This window comes from Canis lupus, chromosome 12 (genome assembly GCF_011100685.1).
Source record: "Canis lupus familiaris isolate Mischka breed German Shepherd chromosome 12, alternate assembly UU_Cfam_GSD_1.0, whole genome shotgun sequence".
NCBI lineage: Eukaryota > Metazoa > Chordata > Mammalia > Carnivora > Canidae > Canis > Canis lupus.
This window is the reverse complement of record NC_049233.1, coordinates 49885659-49901968: the sequence shown is the minus strand read 5'-3', so window position 1 is coordinate 49901968 and position 16310 is coordinate 49885659. Positions and strand designations below refer to the sequence as shown.

General features: G+C 33.9%; 1 protein-coding gene and 1 pseudogene across 2 annotated transcripts in view; both read left to right on the top strand.

Annotated features, from left to right (window-relative positions):
- Window positions 1-14307, top strand: part of MAP3K7 (mitogen-activated protein kinase kinase kinase 7) — a 69188-nt gene extending 54881 nt beyond the window's left edge. For both annotated transcript variants that reach the window (XM_038554740.1, XM_038554741.1), the window contains 4 exons: window positions 4952-5057; window positions 9129-9190; window positions 10268-10383; window positions 12454-14307. In XM_038554740.1, coding sequence (XP_038410668.1) covers window positions 4952-5057; window positions 9129-9190; window positions 10268-10383; window positions 12454-12634 — 465 coding nt within the window. In that variant the 3' untranslated portion in view covers window positions 12635-14307. The remainder of the gene's footprint in view (window positions 1-4951; window positions 5058-9128; window positions 9191-10267; window positions 10384-12453) is intronic.
- Window positions 9168-10267, top strand: LOC474996 (mitogen-activated protein kinase kinase kinase 7; annotated as a pseudogene).
- Window positions 14308-16310: the final 2003 nt, after the last annotated feature.

Here is a 16310-nt window from a genome sequence, read left to right as displayed (position 1 = left end):
TTAAATATTTCTTTAGTTTTTTTAATATGAACATTTCAGCATATTGTGATTCATCAAAAAACTAATTTCTTGAAATATAAAGACTTAGTTATTAACTAATTTATGGATGTAAATTTAGCTCATGATGGCTCCGAAAGACTGAGTTACTTATTCAAGTTCACACTTGAGTTTAAGTCTCCACAAAGTTTTAGACAGTCATGTGAATTTGCTGGTATTTAACTGTTTTGATGTGTAAAGGTGTCAGTTTCATATAGTTCAGTTGTCACATTTGTTCTTTGCATTAGACCAGATACTCCTTGAATGAATATGGGGTCCAGATTAAAAGTAGAAAGAGAAAGAGGGACATAAGGAATTGTCAAAGGGGAGATGATCTGGATAGGGAAAGTAAAATCCGTCATTGGAGGGTCAGAAATGCCAGGGTGAGAATTCCAGAATTGATCATTAACAACCAGTAAATAAAGATTTTGTATTCCACACACTGCTAGAACAAAGCAGTCTTCAAACACAGGGTCTGCTTTTGTGTGCAGAAAACCAAGGATGTGGCAAGAATGAGCATTTAATGTAGGGAACCTCAGCTGGGCCCTATAGGATGAAGAAGAATTAGCAAGGAGGAGGGAAAAACAGAAAGAACATTGTTCAGGGCATCTTTGTAAATGTGGGATGAATAAACTAAGATTTTTGAAAGACCAGTCTGATGTGGAGTTAAAAATTGTTTATGGTGTAGAAAAGCTTTTTGGAATTTCTGAAGCAATTTCAATAGGTACCCAAGATGAAAGTAATAGTCCATCAATCTTTGCAAAAAATTTTTTTAATCTTCCTTTTCTGTAATTTTATTATTTATTTTTTTAAGATTATTTATTTATTTATTCATAGAGACACGGGGGGAGGGGGTGGGCAGAGACACAGGCAGAGGGAGAAGCAGGCACCATGCAGAGAGCCTGACATGGGACTTGATCCAGGGTCTCCAGGGTCACGCCCTAGGCTGCAGGCGGCGCTAAACCGCTGCACCACCGGGGCTGCCCGATCTTTGCAAAATTATTTTGTGATTTATTTCTGAAATTGTTATAAAAGTGCCTTTTAATTAATTTTTATTATCCTCAATTCATTGTGAGTTTTTAAGTCTTAAAATAATAGAACTTTAGCAGTGGGTAAAATACTAAAAGTTGCCACATCCTTTACCCAACCCCACTCCCTCTCTAGATAAAGAAGCTAAGACTTCTTGAAGTAAACTAAATCAGACATTGCACCATGGTTAGAACTCACATCTGCTAATTTCTATAGTAGTAGTAGAGAGTCATTTTACTTGTTGGAATCTTTGAGTGTTTCTGTTGAAGTTTCTTTTGTATTTATGTACTTTTTTATGTTCTACTTTGTATAACTCCTTACTCTTTTTTTGAGTCTCCTACAGAGTATTCAGTAACGCTTTAAGAAAAAAAAAAAAAGGTGCTTTTTTTAAAAAAAGATTCTTATAAAATCCATTTTTAGCTTATATGTCCTTTGAGAATTTTTAATATATATAACACTAATACATAAATAAGAGTACATGTAATATGTAAGTTCTGAAGCCTGATAATAAAATGGATGCTCATGAATCCACCACCCAACTTAAGAAATGGAACATGATCGATTCCCATGAGTCTTCCTGTGTGCTCCTTGCCTGTGAGCACCAGCCTGTGTCATCCACCAGCCCACAGTGCCATTTTCTGTGCTACCATATTTCTAGACTTTTTATAAATACCACTTCTCTGGCTAAGAAACTATGTTCTCTTAAATGAGATTCAAGTTGTTAAATGTAGTTTCATAAATGGCTATTAAATTTTGTCAAATGCTTTTTTTGCATTTAATGAGATTTATCTTCTTTAATCTGTTAATATGATTAATTGGATTAATAGAATTCCTAGCATCAGGTGACCTTTGCATTTGTAGGATAACCTCAACTTCTCAAAAGATTTTTATTATTACTGTTTTTACACTGCCAAATTCCATTTGCTAATGTAATTTTTAGGACTTTTGACTTTTGTACCTATTTTCATCAGTGAAGTTGGCTAGCAGTTTTTTATTCTGTCTTTGTTTCTTAGTCAGGTTTACTGACTTAACAATAAATGAGGAACTGTCTTTTTTCTAGAATAATTTCTTTAAGATGGAAAATGTTTGATAGAACTCAACTATAAATCCTCTGGGCTTGGTATTTTCTAAAATGTATAGAAACTTGAGTATTCACTTTATGAGTGGTTTTTTTTGTTGTTGTTGTTGTTGTTGTTGTTTAAGAATTTATTTACTCATGAGAGACAGAGAGAGAGAGAGGGGCAGAGACACAGGCAGAGGGAAAAGCAGGCTCCACGCAGGGAGCCCAATGTGGGACTGGATCCCGGGACTCCAGGATCACGTCCTGGGCCAAAAGCAGGAGCTAAGCCACTGAGCCACCCAGGATCCCCAGATTTTTTGTTTTATCTTTAATTTACTAAGCACCAAATTATATTCTCTCATTCTTATTTTGTAACTTTTGAGGGAAGGTTGATGATTTTGTTCTTTTTCTAATTTTGTTCTTGTCTTTGTAAATTAAATCCCTAGTCACTGCTTCTAGTTTACTTCATCTAAAAATTTGGAATTTTGAAATTTGCCTTACAGCTTAGTACATGACCCGTTTTTATAAATATTCCGTGGTGCTCAGAAAGAATGCATATTCTCTAGTTTTTCGATACATGATTCATTTATATGATTAGATCAAGCTTGTTTTTTATGGAGTTCAGGTTTTACTGATGTTGTACTTTGTTTTTTGGTCTGCTTTTATAAATGGTTTGCAGAGGAGTGTTCAAATATCTCACTGTGGTGAATATGTCCCTTCTTCAGTTTTATTACTGTGTCCATTTGGAAGCTATGTATGGATATGGTATATCTTATAATAGGTAGAGCATATAAATTTTGAATTGTTATATAATGAATTGACTCACTAATCATTTTATTTCTTTGTCTAGTAATTTTTTTAAACCCTCAGATGTATTCTCTCTCATTAATTTAGCTACATAACTTTTCTTGGGTAGGTTTGCCTGATTATCTTTTTTCATCCTTTAACTTCCTGTTTTCTCTACTCTGTGAATTTCATATATCTCTTTTTTAAAAAAAAAGATTTTATTTATTTATTCACGATAGACACAGAGAGAGAGGCAGAGACAGAAGCAGGCTCCATGCAGGGAGCCCGATGTGGGACTTGATCCCGGGACTCCAGGATCATGCCTGGACCGAAGGCAGACGCCAAACCGCTGAGCCACCCAGGGATTCCTGGATATATCTCTTATAAAGAGCATTTAATCCACCCGACAGTTTGATTTTTTTAAATAACTGAAGATTTTAATCCATTTATATTACAGTTACTGCTAAATTTGCTCCTTCTATTTAATGCTTTCTCTTACTTCCCTTTTTGGCTCCTTTTTGCTTTCCTTTGAATTGAACAAATATATTTCTCATTCCGTTACTTGTCTTTGTAATTTGGGAATCCCATATATTATTATTACTTTAGTAACTACCTGTGGAATTCTAACACTCATACTCAACCTAACGTTAATAGCTTTACCCTTATCCTCAATATAAGGATTTTTTTTTTAAGGTTTATTTATTTATGATAGAGAGAGAGAGAGAGAGGCAGAGACACAGGAGGAGGGAGAAGCAGGCTCCATGCCAGGAGCCCAACGCAGGACTCAATCCCGGGACTCCAAGATCGCGCCCTGGGCCAAAGGCAGGCGTCAAACCGCTGAGCCACCCAGGGATCCCCAACATAAGGATTTTTAAATCAGTGCTTCTCTTGCTTATACTGTTTTATTCAGGTTTTAGTACTGTCTTATTTATTTGTTTGCTTGGTAATTTTGTAAATTAGTCATATTTCCAATGTTTAATATTTTCTGTGTATAGATTCATCCTTCTGTTTAGCAGTATTCCTGATAGCAACTTGGCCTTTCTGTCAGGGAAAAATTCTCTTATCCCTGAAGTACATGGTTTAAAAATTGTTATGATAAGAGCCTACGGATAATAGAGTCCATTTTTGCTTGTTTAAGAATGTTATTTTGACCTCATTCTTTACATTTTTGTTGGCTAAACAATTCTAGGTTGGTAGTTATTGAAGATATTCCACACTCTTCTAGCTTCCTTTTTGTTATTGAGAATCTCACTGGTATGGTTTGTAAATAATCTGTCTCAGAGGCTGGTCTCTGCTATCTTCTATTTGTCTTTGTTTTCTAGAACTTGACTACAAATGACCCATGTTTAATTCATTATTGTAGTTTTTCTGTTATTTTATCTGCTTGGGTTTGGTTGTGGTTGGGATTTGTATCATCCACAAATTATGGAAATAGTTTGTGAATTCACATTGGATACATTTTCTCCCCTCCATCCAAAGCCACTCCCAACACAGACAAATTTATTTGCTCTCTGCTTTTGTAGGATAGATCTTTCTTCTTAGTTTACTCTTTCCCCAAGACTGAAGCTTTTCTTGGGTTTTAGCTTTAAGCACAGTAGTTCTCCAGTCTTACTCCCTTCCTGGAAAGGCCCAAGACATAATGCCTATTCCTGTGAGTGTAGAAGGTAGTCAATACAAAAGCTCTACATCATTGGTATTCAATTGAAATTCCCGGGGCTAACAGCTTTAAATACTTACCGGACTCCTGATTCTGCTTCATTTCTGGTCTCAGAGCATTTCTCTTACTTTTTTGAAGACTCATCAATTTTAAGAGATATCATACATGAGTGCATATAAATTTTTTATGTTTGTGTATATACGTGTGTATGTGTGTGTGTGTGTGTGTAAAATCTTAGAGGATTTATTTTTTGCAAGAGTATTTCAGGACCTCATGATAGAAATGGAAGTCTATCCTTTGCTTTATAATAAAAAATTTTTTCTTATCTTTTTTTTTTCCACATATAAATCATATTTTGTTCCTTCTGTCACTTCTTCCTATAGGTAAGCAGTAGGTCATCCAGTCCTAGCGTCAGAATGATCACTACCTCAGGACCAACCTCAGAAAAGCCAACTCGAAGTCATCCCTGGACTCCTGATGATTCCACAGGTGACCAATGTATTTCTTCATTATACTTAAGAAGTTGAATTCATCGTATTTGTTTTTATTTATTTATATCATGATTCTGATCTTCATAAAGCCAGGCATTTTACAGTAGTTTAGATTTTCATATTAATAAAATCAAATATTTAGCAATAAACTTAAAGATGAGTTTTTAAGTACTGAGATAAATTGTCTTGCCTTCTGCATTTTTTTTCCCTGGATACTAAAAAATGTATATTGAAGATGTTTTGGTTTGGGGTCACTACAGAGAGGAAGATACTATATTCCTGATACTTAAGTCCGTCCGTGATTTTCCTATTTTTGATCCATCCTACTGGATGATAGTAGTAAAGTCCATTATCTTTTAAATAACTAAAATCAGCAGAATGATAAAAATAATCATCTTCGTCTTAGTCATTTGTTTTAAACATAAAAGATACCATGTATGTCAGTGAGAAAAAAATTTTCTGACCATTGACTTTTTGAATCATTTTTAAATGGTAGGGAGGATTTGATTTCAGTTACAAAATTTCTGTTAACTAGACCTTTTAAAAAGCCTTTTAAGAGTTAATTAAAACTCCCTAATATGAATGACTAACTGGTCAAAATACTAGTATTAAAATCTAATGATGGAATACTTTTATTATGGGCAAGCAGGAAATTATGTGTCATGGTGAAATTAACTTTTCCTTAGCATTAAGAGAATTCCCTGATAAATACTCAGTAGTATCATTCTATGAAAATTTATTATTTATATTTTATTATGTCAGAGAGGGAAAGATGATCCCTTAAACCTTGGAAAATGAAACCATTTGGGATTTTATGTAAGATCAACTATGTTATTAATAGTGGCAATTAAATTGAAATTAAAAAGTCAGCTTTCTGCTTTTACAAGCTAAAACACTACTATAAGTATTTATAGATTTTTGGCATGATTTAGTGAAGTTCACAATTTAATTTAAAAAATTAACCGAATAGCTTTTCTGTTTCATGTAAGATACAACTATGTTTAGCCAGGGGTGTACTCTCTAGTTTTAGTAAGCTTAAATTTAGTAGTGGCAAAAACTCCTCTGTGTTTAACCCCTAGCATAGCCCAACCTAGGATTGTCCAGATCATTCACTGCTCACCTCAGCACATGTGCAGAATTCATCACTATGTGCCTCTCCTCAGAGGTAGATAGGGAAATGTCTCGACCAATTTGATCATTAACATTCAGGTAATATTAGTTCTTTTTGGTTCTTCAACCTCCTGGTGAGGGTTGCCCTGACATTACAACATTTGACAAGACCTAGCGCTCACCTTGGCAAGGCCTCCTGACTTCAGCCTAGACTAATCTGGCCATACCAGTCAACATGACTAAATTCATGAAAGTAAAATAAAAATTCTTCTTTGCTTCTCTCACTTTCATCTGTTCTTCCAGCCTTTCAACCCCAATCTCATGTTTTTCTTTTCTGTGACCTAAAATACCAATAACTAGAAATCATGCGAAGGTCCAAAATTGACCTAGATTTTGGCTTTGCCTTGAAATACGGCAAGCTTGTGGTTATCATTTTTAGATAATTTTGTATGTAATTTTAGAAGTTGATACTGGTTTAAGCTTATATTTAATGAAGTTCAGCTTTTCACAATTTCTGAGAAAAAGTATTGATAATCAAGCTAATCAGTAAATTACAGGGAAGACATATTGGTGAAGACTTTTTCTTTGAAGTCCCCCTGATTCAGGAAAAAATTAGAAGTACATACATAGGTTTAAATAACCTAATTAATTAGGTTTTTTTTTTAAGGGGGGATTTTTATGCATTTTTGGAAAAAATTAAAAAGCTTATCAATTTAATAATCATAGCACATACTGAGTGCTCTTGGATTTCTATTTATAATATATTAGATATAGAGAAAGACATGGATACCCAAGAGCAGTTAGTGAGAGAAATGACTAGACACAGTAGAGGGAGCCACAGAGGGGGAAAAACCCACTGAGGAATTTTTCTTATTTGCAAAGATGGAAGTATAATACATGGCCCACTGCTTGCAATCTTAGAGTCATAATTCTGGCACATTAAAAATTTAAAAAAAATCATCATACTTTATTTAATAAATTTAAGACACTACTAAATTTTCAGCACAAAGCTGAGTGTTTTAATAGTTAATAGCACAATCCTTGAATTTTTTTTTCCCCATTCCCTGAGTACTGTGAAACACTGGTATACTTAATTTTAAAATACATATCAGACACAGAGTATTTATTTAATAAGATATATCAAGTATGAAAGATTTAAGAAAGAGTAATAGGAATAGAAACGTTGAAAGAGTTCAAGAGACTAATTTTTCCTATAAAGTCAGGGGCAAATAATCTTTAATCAGTTGTAATCTTGTTGGAGATTACATAGTTTGAAACTGTTGATGTGGGTGGGGAAAGAGTTGGTCAGAGAAATAACAAGTTAAGTGTATTTCTTGTTCAGCCATTTCAGTTAGTATATGATTTTTGGTCAGATAAGACTACTAGGCAATACACTGTTACTCTTTCTTTATTGCTGTCCAGTATTTAGTAAACATTACTGAATGTTTTTTCAAACTGAAATACAAACTTGAGTATATAAAATTACTCTTCCTTCCTAATTCTCCATTTAGTATAAATAACAACAGCAATAACAGTAATAATAACCACCATATGTTGAGTGCTTACCATATAGGTTAGCATTGCATGGTATTTCTTACATGCATTATCTTACTTCATTTGATTTAGCTTAGCTTTTGGAGTCACTTGTAAGCACATTCACGATGGCTTTGAAAAAGAAAACTAGAATATCAGTCAATAATAAATTATTGAAGTTACTGAACCATCAGACTGTCCTATTTTTTTATTGCATTGCATGCAGTGCATTGCTGTCAGCCCGACCTTGTCTTTATCTGCACCACTCTTTCAAGGAGTTACTTCTCAGGGAAAGGGCTGAACAGTTCACTTGTTTAACTCATTTACTCTCTCCTAACAGTGGGAAAGCAACTACTTCTGAAATAAAAAGATCCTATTACTTCACAGTTATCCTGCCTGCTTCTGGAGGCATAAATGTTAATCCCATGTGACTCATGCAAGTTGTTATGACAGTTTACCTCTTTTGAAATACAAACAAAAGCTGTCTGTTCAAAATACTTTGGTAAAATCGACTGGTTGTTGGATTTAACCCATTCAGCTGTTTTGTGCATGACATTGAGCTATAATTTCCATACTGTTCATACTCCCATCAAAAACATCTTCCATTTTCTACAGTGATTCTTATTAGGAGAAGTGGGAGGGGGTTCATGCTAGAATCTGTATAAATAGAAGATAATCTACTGGAAGAGAATGTGTCTCTTGTTTTCCCCCTTTTTTCATTAAAGAACACGAGTATTCAGGGCAGCCCCGGTGGCTCAGCGGTTTAGCACCGCCTGCAGCCCGGGGTGTGATCCTGGAGACCCGGAATCAAGTCCCACGTCAGGCTTCCTGCATGGAGCCTGCTTCTCCCTCTGCCTATGTCTCTGCCTCTCTCCCTCTCTCTCTCTCTCTCTCTCTGAATAAATAAATAAATAAGTCTTAAAAAAAAAAAAGAACACTAGTATTCAGGGAATTGACACAGCCTTATAGTACACAGCATGATTAAGGAAAGAGAGCTATGAGGTTTGATTAGGTAGGGTCAGTGAAGACAATATAAAGTATAAAGGTCCCATTACCACTGTTTTTTTTTTATTTGCCTTTAAGATTTTGTTTAAATTAAAGTTGGTTAACATATAATGTAGTATTTAGTCTCAGGGGTAGATGTTTTTGTTTTTAATTGAACAAGGGCTTATAAGCTTTAATGTTACACAATTTATAGCCAACTTAAATTGAATCAGAGTATGGTTGCATTTTGATTATCTGGTAATTGGATGTTCTCTTTTACCTTTAGAATTCAGAATAGACTTTCTTCATTACCAGTAGTAATAACTTTTATGTATTACTTATTTTATGAAAAAAAAATGCCAATATCTCATGCATGCTTTCTTGCTTTGTCCTTATAATTATTTATGATATAAAATAAATAAAATACATACTTGAATTCCAGATACCAATGGATCAGATAACTCTATCCCAATGGCTTATCTTACACTGGATCACCAACTACAGGTAAAGAATTGCCTTCTCAGTGACTGTTTACTATTTCCTTAGAAAGTTTAGAGAAGTTATCTAGAAAGCTGACAGTTGTGTTTATATCTGTCATCATATATTCACTTACTTATGCTTTTAGTTGGCCTACTTAAACTTTCTAAAATCAAGTTAAAATGATTCATTCAGTTAAATTAATCAAATCTGAAGTTGGCAAAATCATATGTTCTTAAGATATTTAATTGTCTTAAAACACTTCCATATCTTTGTTTAAGAATGGCAAGAAATAGGGCAGCCCTGGTAGCTCAGTGGTTTAGCGCCACCTTCAGCCCGGGGCATGATCCTGGAGACCCAGGATCGAGTCCCATGTCAGGCTCCCTGCATGAAGCCTGCTTCTCTGCCTCTTTCTCTGTGTCTCTCATGAATAAATAAAAAATCTTTAAAAAAAAAAAAAGAATGGCAAGAAATAGGAGATGCCTGGGTGACTCAGTCAGTTAAGCATCTAACTCTTGATTTTGGCTTGGGTCATGATCAGAAGGTTGTAAGATCAAGTCCCACATCAGACTCTGCGCTGGGTATGGAGCCTCTTGAGGTTCTCTCTCTTGCTCTCTAAAAAAAAAGGAAAGAAAGAAAATGCCAAGAATATAGCATTTTTGATCTCTAATTTTAGTACTGTAATATAAAATTTGCATAAGCTCATTTGTACTTAATAGATTTCATGATACACTGTCAATGTCTCATGTTCATAGTGACTGAAAACATAAGTAATACACTTCAGTGTCTCCTCATGAGTATGAAAGCCATAAACTTATCGTATAATATGGTTTGACAACCTGAAATGTAAAGCCAGAGGCGAGTGATACTCTATAGTCATGATTCTCTGTAACAACAAAAGTGTTAAGACAGCAAGTGTGAATTTAAGTTCTGAGTTAACTCTGACAAAAGGACACTGAAATTTTCTAGGCCATGGTCTAACACTTACTTTTAAAAGACCATTGCTTTAGTGCTATAAAAACATGTCACAGTCACTGTCTTAACTTTCAGCTTGATATTAAGATTTGATTTAATTATGTTTTAACAGTCCTGATTTATTTTCAGCCTCTAGCACCGTGCCCAAACTCCAAAGAATCTATGGCAGTGTTTGAACAGCATTGTAAAATGGCACAAGAATATATGAAAGTTCAAACAGAAATTGCTTTGTTATTACAGAGAAAGTAAGTTATCTTTTGTGAATAAACACGTTAGTATTTTGAGTTTAAAATATGTTAAGATGAAATATTGTTGGAAGACATGAAAGCTTGATAATTTTTAGAACTAATCATTAAGCATGCAGATGCCTGTTGAACGGCTTGGGTGTTGGGGTGCTGAACCCCCACTCATTCAAAAATCCATGTGTAACTTTTGATTCCCCAAAAATGCTAATGGCCTACTGTTGACTAGAATCCTTACCAATGACATCAGCAGTCAATTAACACCTATTTTATATGTTTATGTATTATATACTATATTCTTAAAGTAAGCTAGAGAAAAACTTTTATTAAGGAAGTCATAAGGAAAAGAAAATACATTTACAGTACTGAACAAAAATCCATGTATAAGTGGATCCATTTAGTTGAGACTCATCTCATTGTAGGGTCAACTGTATTTCCAATTTGGAGGTTTTATATGTGTTCATCTTTTAAGTTTGAAGGAACTTTCGGCTGTTTTTCATGTAAAACTCAACCCATTGGCTGTATGTATTATATTAAAACTAAGGAAAATAAACTGGTGTTTCATGTTCTAAGAATTTTGAAACCAGAAGCTGGTTAGATTTATAGTTACAATGATTTATTGTTTCCTTAGACATAGGTAAAATAATTTGATTTACTAATGTTCAACTGTACTTTATCTTAGAAATGTTTTATTGATATAGTCTTTCCAGGTATATATTTAGGAGAGTAGGATTACTTTATTTTATACCCATGAGTGTTTTTATAAGGTGTTTTATACTCACGCATATGTTTTTCTGAGAGTTATTGAGTTTGCCTTCCTCTCCTCCCTTTTTTAAGAAAATCAATTTTCATGCTCCTTTATTTGAAATTCTTAAAAAAAAAAAAACAAAAACTTAAGTTTCTGCATGGATCCTCATTTTAGAGGGAACTGAAATGAAGTGCTATAGGAAAAAATCATGGCATGGTAATAGGATTCCCTCTATTGATTTTAATCTAAATAAGTGAAAATTTCTTGCTTTCTGAAGTAATTTGTGGAAAGTTTCCGTTTGTACTTCAAAAAAAAAAGAAAAAATAGCTCTATCACAACTTATTGTTAAATGATTGCAACTCTACCTTAAAGGCTCTATAGGAAATAAATATTTGAGTCTGCAAATTGTGGAGCTAATTGTAGAACTGTTGACACTTTATGTTTTTTAAAAAAAACCTCTTACTTTACATATTTAGTCTATACTTTTTTCCTTTTTTATTCATTTGAACGAGGAGTTGGTTCTGTGCTGGAAAAAGAAATGATAGATTGAGGGAATGCGAAAACTATGACAATTTTAATCAATTTTATTTAAATACTTTGAGAAATACTACAAGAAAATCATCTGGAGGCTCTTCATTAATTATTCATTTATATCATTAATTAATCACTTATAACTTCACTTTAGGAGTTAAAATTGAACATCTCCCAAATAAAGGGGTCTTTAAAAAGTTTATCAGGCTGTAAAAGTCTCTAATGGTCTTCCTGAAAATGTTTGTAAAAGTAACTCATTCGAAATTGGTACTTTGTATTGTTCTCACTTTTAAAGTAGGAAATAGATTTAAGTTGATAGCATCTATTTTAATTAGCTTGCCAATGTTTTATGAGCCCCCACTTTGTACTGTAGTTAAATAAGATGTAACTTCAAACATAAATAAAAGTTCACGAGTGTAAAAGTGGAATGTGAATGATAAAACATGTTATTTTCCTGTGCCTAGAGCCCTTCCCCAGCCTTTTTTCTTCTTCTTACACAAAGGGGATACCAAGTAAAATGTTTTGAAACTTTTGTTATGCCATTTTATCTGCGTTCATTAATTATCTAAGTGCAGTTACTTACAAAAGGATCGTGGTGTGGTGTTCGTGTGGGTACACCAGAAGAGTGGGTAATAGTTTCCATTCTAGCCTACAATTATATTTGAGTAGTGTACCTAAAATGTGTAACAGTCAATACAGAAAGCCCTAACAAGCCAAGCTCATCAGTTACTAAGTATGGATTTTTTATCATGTACAAGATGTACAATATTTTATTATGTGGTATTTGTTTTTAGGCAAGAACTAGTTGCAGAACTGGACCAGGATGAAAAGGACCAGCAAAATACATCTCGTCTGGTACAGGAACATAAAAAGCTTTTAGATGAAAACAAAAGCCTTTCCACTTACTACCAGCAATGCAAGAAACAACTAGAGGTCATCAGAAGTCAGCAGCAAAAACGACAAGGCACTTCATGATTCTCTGGGACCTTTAAATTTTAAAATATGCAAAGACAGACTTCTTTTTTTTTTTTTTTTTAAGGAAAGAAAAGCCCTTATAATGACAATTCATGAGTGTTAGCTTTGGGCGTGTTCTGAATGCCAACTGCCTATATTTGCTGCATTTTGTTTCATCGTTTATTTTCTTCTTTTCATGGTGGACATACAATTCAACTGTCTCCTTACATAACATGGGGGCATCTGTGACTTGAATAAGCAGCAGTTCTCAACTTCAAAACAGATGCAGTGAACCATGGCTGTACATGCATGCTCATTGTGTGAAGGCTAGCCTAACAAAAACAGGGGTTATCAAACTAGCTGCTATGTGCAAACATCGTCTTTTTTTTGAGGTGGAACCTCAAGAATGATTTTGTTCTTGTATCTCATCTCAGAAAACAATTTTTTTTCCAAAAGATGGTATATGCCAAGTTGAAGACAGGGTATTATAAATCTAGAATAATTGGTGGTACATTATAGAAATGCAGAATCTTTAGGGACAGTTGCAGGTAAGGGCTCTGACGCCAGCATCCTGCAGTCAATGCTGAGCTTAGTTCCACCCATAAAATATTTAAAGGTAAGTGGCGGCTGCTGTATGTAATAAAACCATATTTCATTGGACTAAAATTTGACTATGATACATTGAACAAAATGGAACCCTTTTTTTTAAGATACAAAGATTTTTAATTTGTGATTGCGTGTATGTGTGTTGAAACTGTAAAGATTTTATGACTCTAGTATTAATATCTCTTAAATGAAATTAAAAGGTAAATGAACACGATCCATCTTAAATGATCATTCCTTCCTGCAATGATTATTGGATTGTTTTAGTGTATATTTGAAAAAATAAAGAGAAATAGTGGAAAATGGAAATAATTGCTCCAGCCAAAAGGCTTGGGCTTAGATTCCTTTTATGAAACCAAAAGGGGTAAAAAACCTGGCAAATCAGGAGAAGTTAGTAAGGAAACTAAAGAAGTCAATATAAAATTCATCAAGTATACTATTTATCAACATTGGAATAATTGATTTTCCTTGCAAGCCCATCCTAGAATGCCTGCTGCCTTTCAACAGTTTTAAGGGAATTTCGACACTTATAAAGAGAAAATTTATATTGTTAACAATAACTTTGCTACCAACTTTGAAAATAAAAGTAATTAAAGAACTTCATTGAAATAATAGACTATATAAGCTCTATTTTTTCAGTTGGTATTAAAATAAATCACATTTTGGTACCAGTACAAGGTGTCTTTTAAACAATGATGTCATCAACCTCATTTTTATAGCATTAATGTTTTATGAAGAGAAAATTAAAAATGAAAGCATAATTGCTGTGATTATTAGAATTATATCATGATTGTATTGTAGTTTTGCTCTGTTTCAGATAAGCAAGTTGATCTAAGAAGTTATCAAAACTATTCTTAAAAATGCTAAAGCAGGTAACTTTTTCTTCTGTTATTTTTTTCCTCCTCCCACTGAGTTTTATAATGTATTCCTGTGTATACAAGCAATAAAGGTAAAAGACAGTTTGTACTAAACTGTGTCCTTTTTAGCTTCCTCAAAATCTATTGTTAGAAAGTTTCCAGTAAGTAGATGTCTACCATTACTTTAAAAAAAAAAAAAAAGAAGGGCTATCATTCCCAAATAATTTGATTGCCTAGCTGAAAGTGATACTGGTCTCAACACATTAATAGTAAAATAAAATTGGCACAGAAAATAACTATAGACTAAGGAAAAGTAGAACTCTTTCATAGCATTGCTGCTTGTTGATATATGTGTGTCACTCCACCAAAAGGGACCTAGTCAGTGTTCAGAGACTTTTCTGATTATCTCAGAGCATGAGATATTCAAGTGTGGATGCTAATGCTTGACCTTTCCATTAGGATTTAGCACTATAGATTTCAGCTTTTATTTCAAGTCATGAATGTGTTTTTGCTCTATATTACATACTTAAAGGGAAATTTAATTGTTATCACATGTAATCACTTCATAAAAATCTCAAATAGGAAAATGGAAGAAAATAGTAATGTTAAGTCATGGTGCCAAGTGCAAAAAAAGGTTGTTGAACACTTGCTTGTTTGTTTACAGTAAGTTCCTAGGGATTCTCACACTGTAATTGCCCTAGATGCTGAGAGTAGTTCAGCCTAAAGTAGTTGTGTTGCAAAGCTCATACTTTTTATAAGTCCTTGATTGTCCTTGATGGGAGAAAAGGACAGCAGGGATCATTAAAATCCACCGCCAGTTTTAACCAGCATCCTCACCCATCAAACCTTTAAAGAAATTTTAACAAGGAGCCAAATATTTTATGATTCTGGTTTCACTTTTTATTCGAAGCCTCATTTTTGGTTGGAAATGGCGAACAGACAAGCAAGTGGCATAAAGGTCCCCATGTAGGAAATTCACAGACAATCCCTGATCAATCCCTAATTACATTTCATTCTTTCCTCGAGGGAAAGAAAACAGAAACTGCAAAATTAAAATCAACTTTTTTTGAGTCAAATGAAAATCATTTAAAATTATTTACTTTATAACAACACCACAAATTGAAGAGATTTGCTTAAAAGTTGTTTACATATGTCTCACTCTTTTTGCTGAACCGGTTTAGAGTGTTTAATGTGTTTTTTTCCTCCCAAGTTTCTTCTGTGTTCCTAGTTTCAGCTCCTGCCTGTAGCCAGAGATCACAGGTCTTGTCTGAAACTTTTTTCTTTCTGTAAGTGTGTGGTTTTTTAGCAGTTGACTCCTCTCTCCTTCAAATGGTAGGAAGTTCTACTTCTGTCATTCAGAACATTTTATGTAAAACAGTGTAATGCAGAAATCCTTGTGCATACTGTATACTTGAAGGAAGCTTTTCGATTTATTTTTGTTTATAATAAAATAGAGATTGTTACTCTAAACCTGTTTATAAAAGTGATTAATGATTTATTATCAGCAAATGAGCTGTGAGGTGTTCTGCTCTAGCAGTGTGTTTACCAACACAAAATTGAATAAAAACCAAAAAGTGAGTATTCTTAAAATACTCAACATGGTTTTAACGTAATCATGATTTTTGAGAGGCTGATTGGCCAGCTAACATACCCATCTATAACATTTCAGATTTTTTGTTAAATCGGTGCTCTTCACAATTTCATTAAATCACGATTTATGTGAAATACAGCATAGTATATACATTACTGAGTGATTCTTCTCATTAGAAAATTGATTTCCTGTAGTGTGTCTACGTTACATTATTTCATTCCTTGATCAACCTCTTAGCCTCCCAACCATCACATATGTACACACACTCTTACAAACTTGACCCTCATTTTAATAAATCAGCTCATTCATCATTCATTCCTTCCTTTAACAAATATTTATTGAGCACCTATTAAAAGTGAAGCTTATGGCTAATGCCAAATCACATGTTCTCTTTGATCCCATGGTAGTTAGATCATATTCCCATTTCTCTGATGGAAAACTAGGCTCCTAAAGTTTAAGACTTGTTCCTGAGTCTGCTTTTCCCCCATTGTCTGTTTTAGGCAGAATCTCATGCAAGGGGACTCTGGTAACCATCAGCTCATGATGTGAAGAAGAACATGAGAAATGCAAATGATGGGGGGCGAATATGAGGTAACTTACATAGTTACCTCATAGGCACAGACTTTGTGACCACTCTATAGATCAC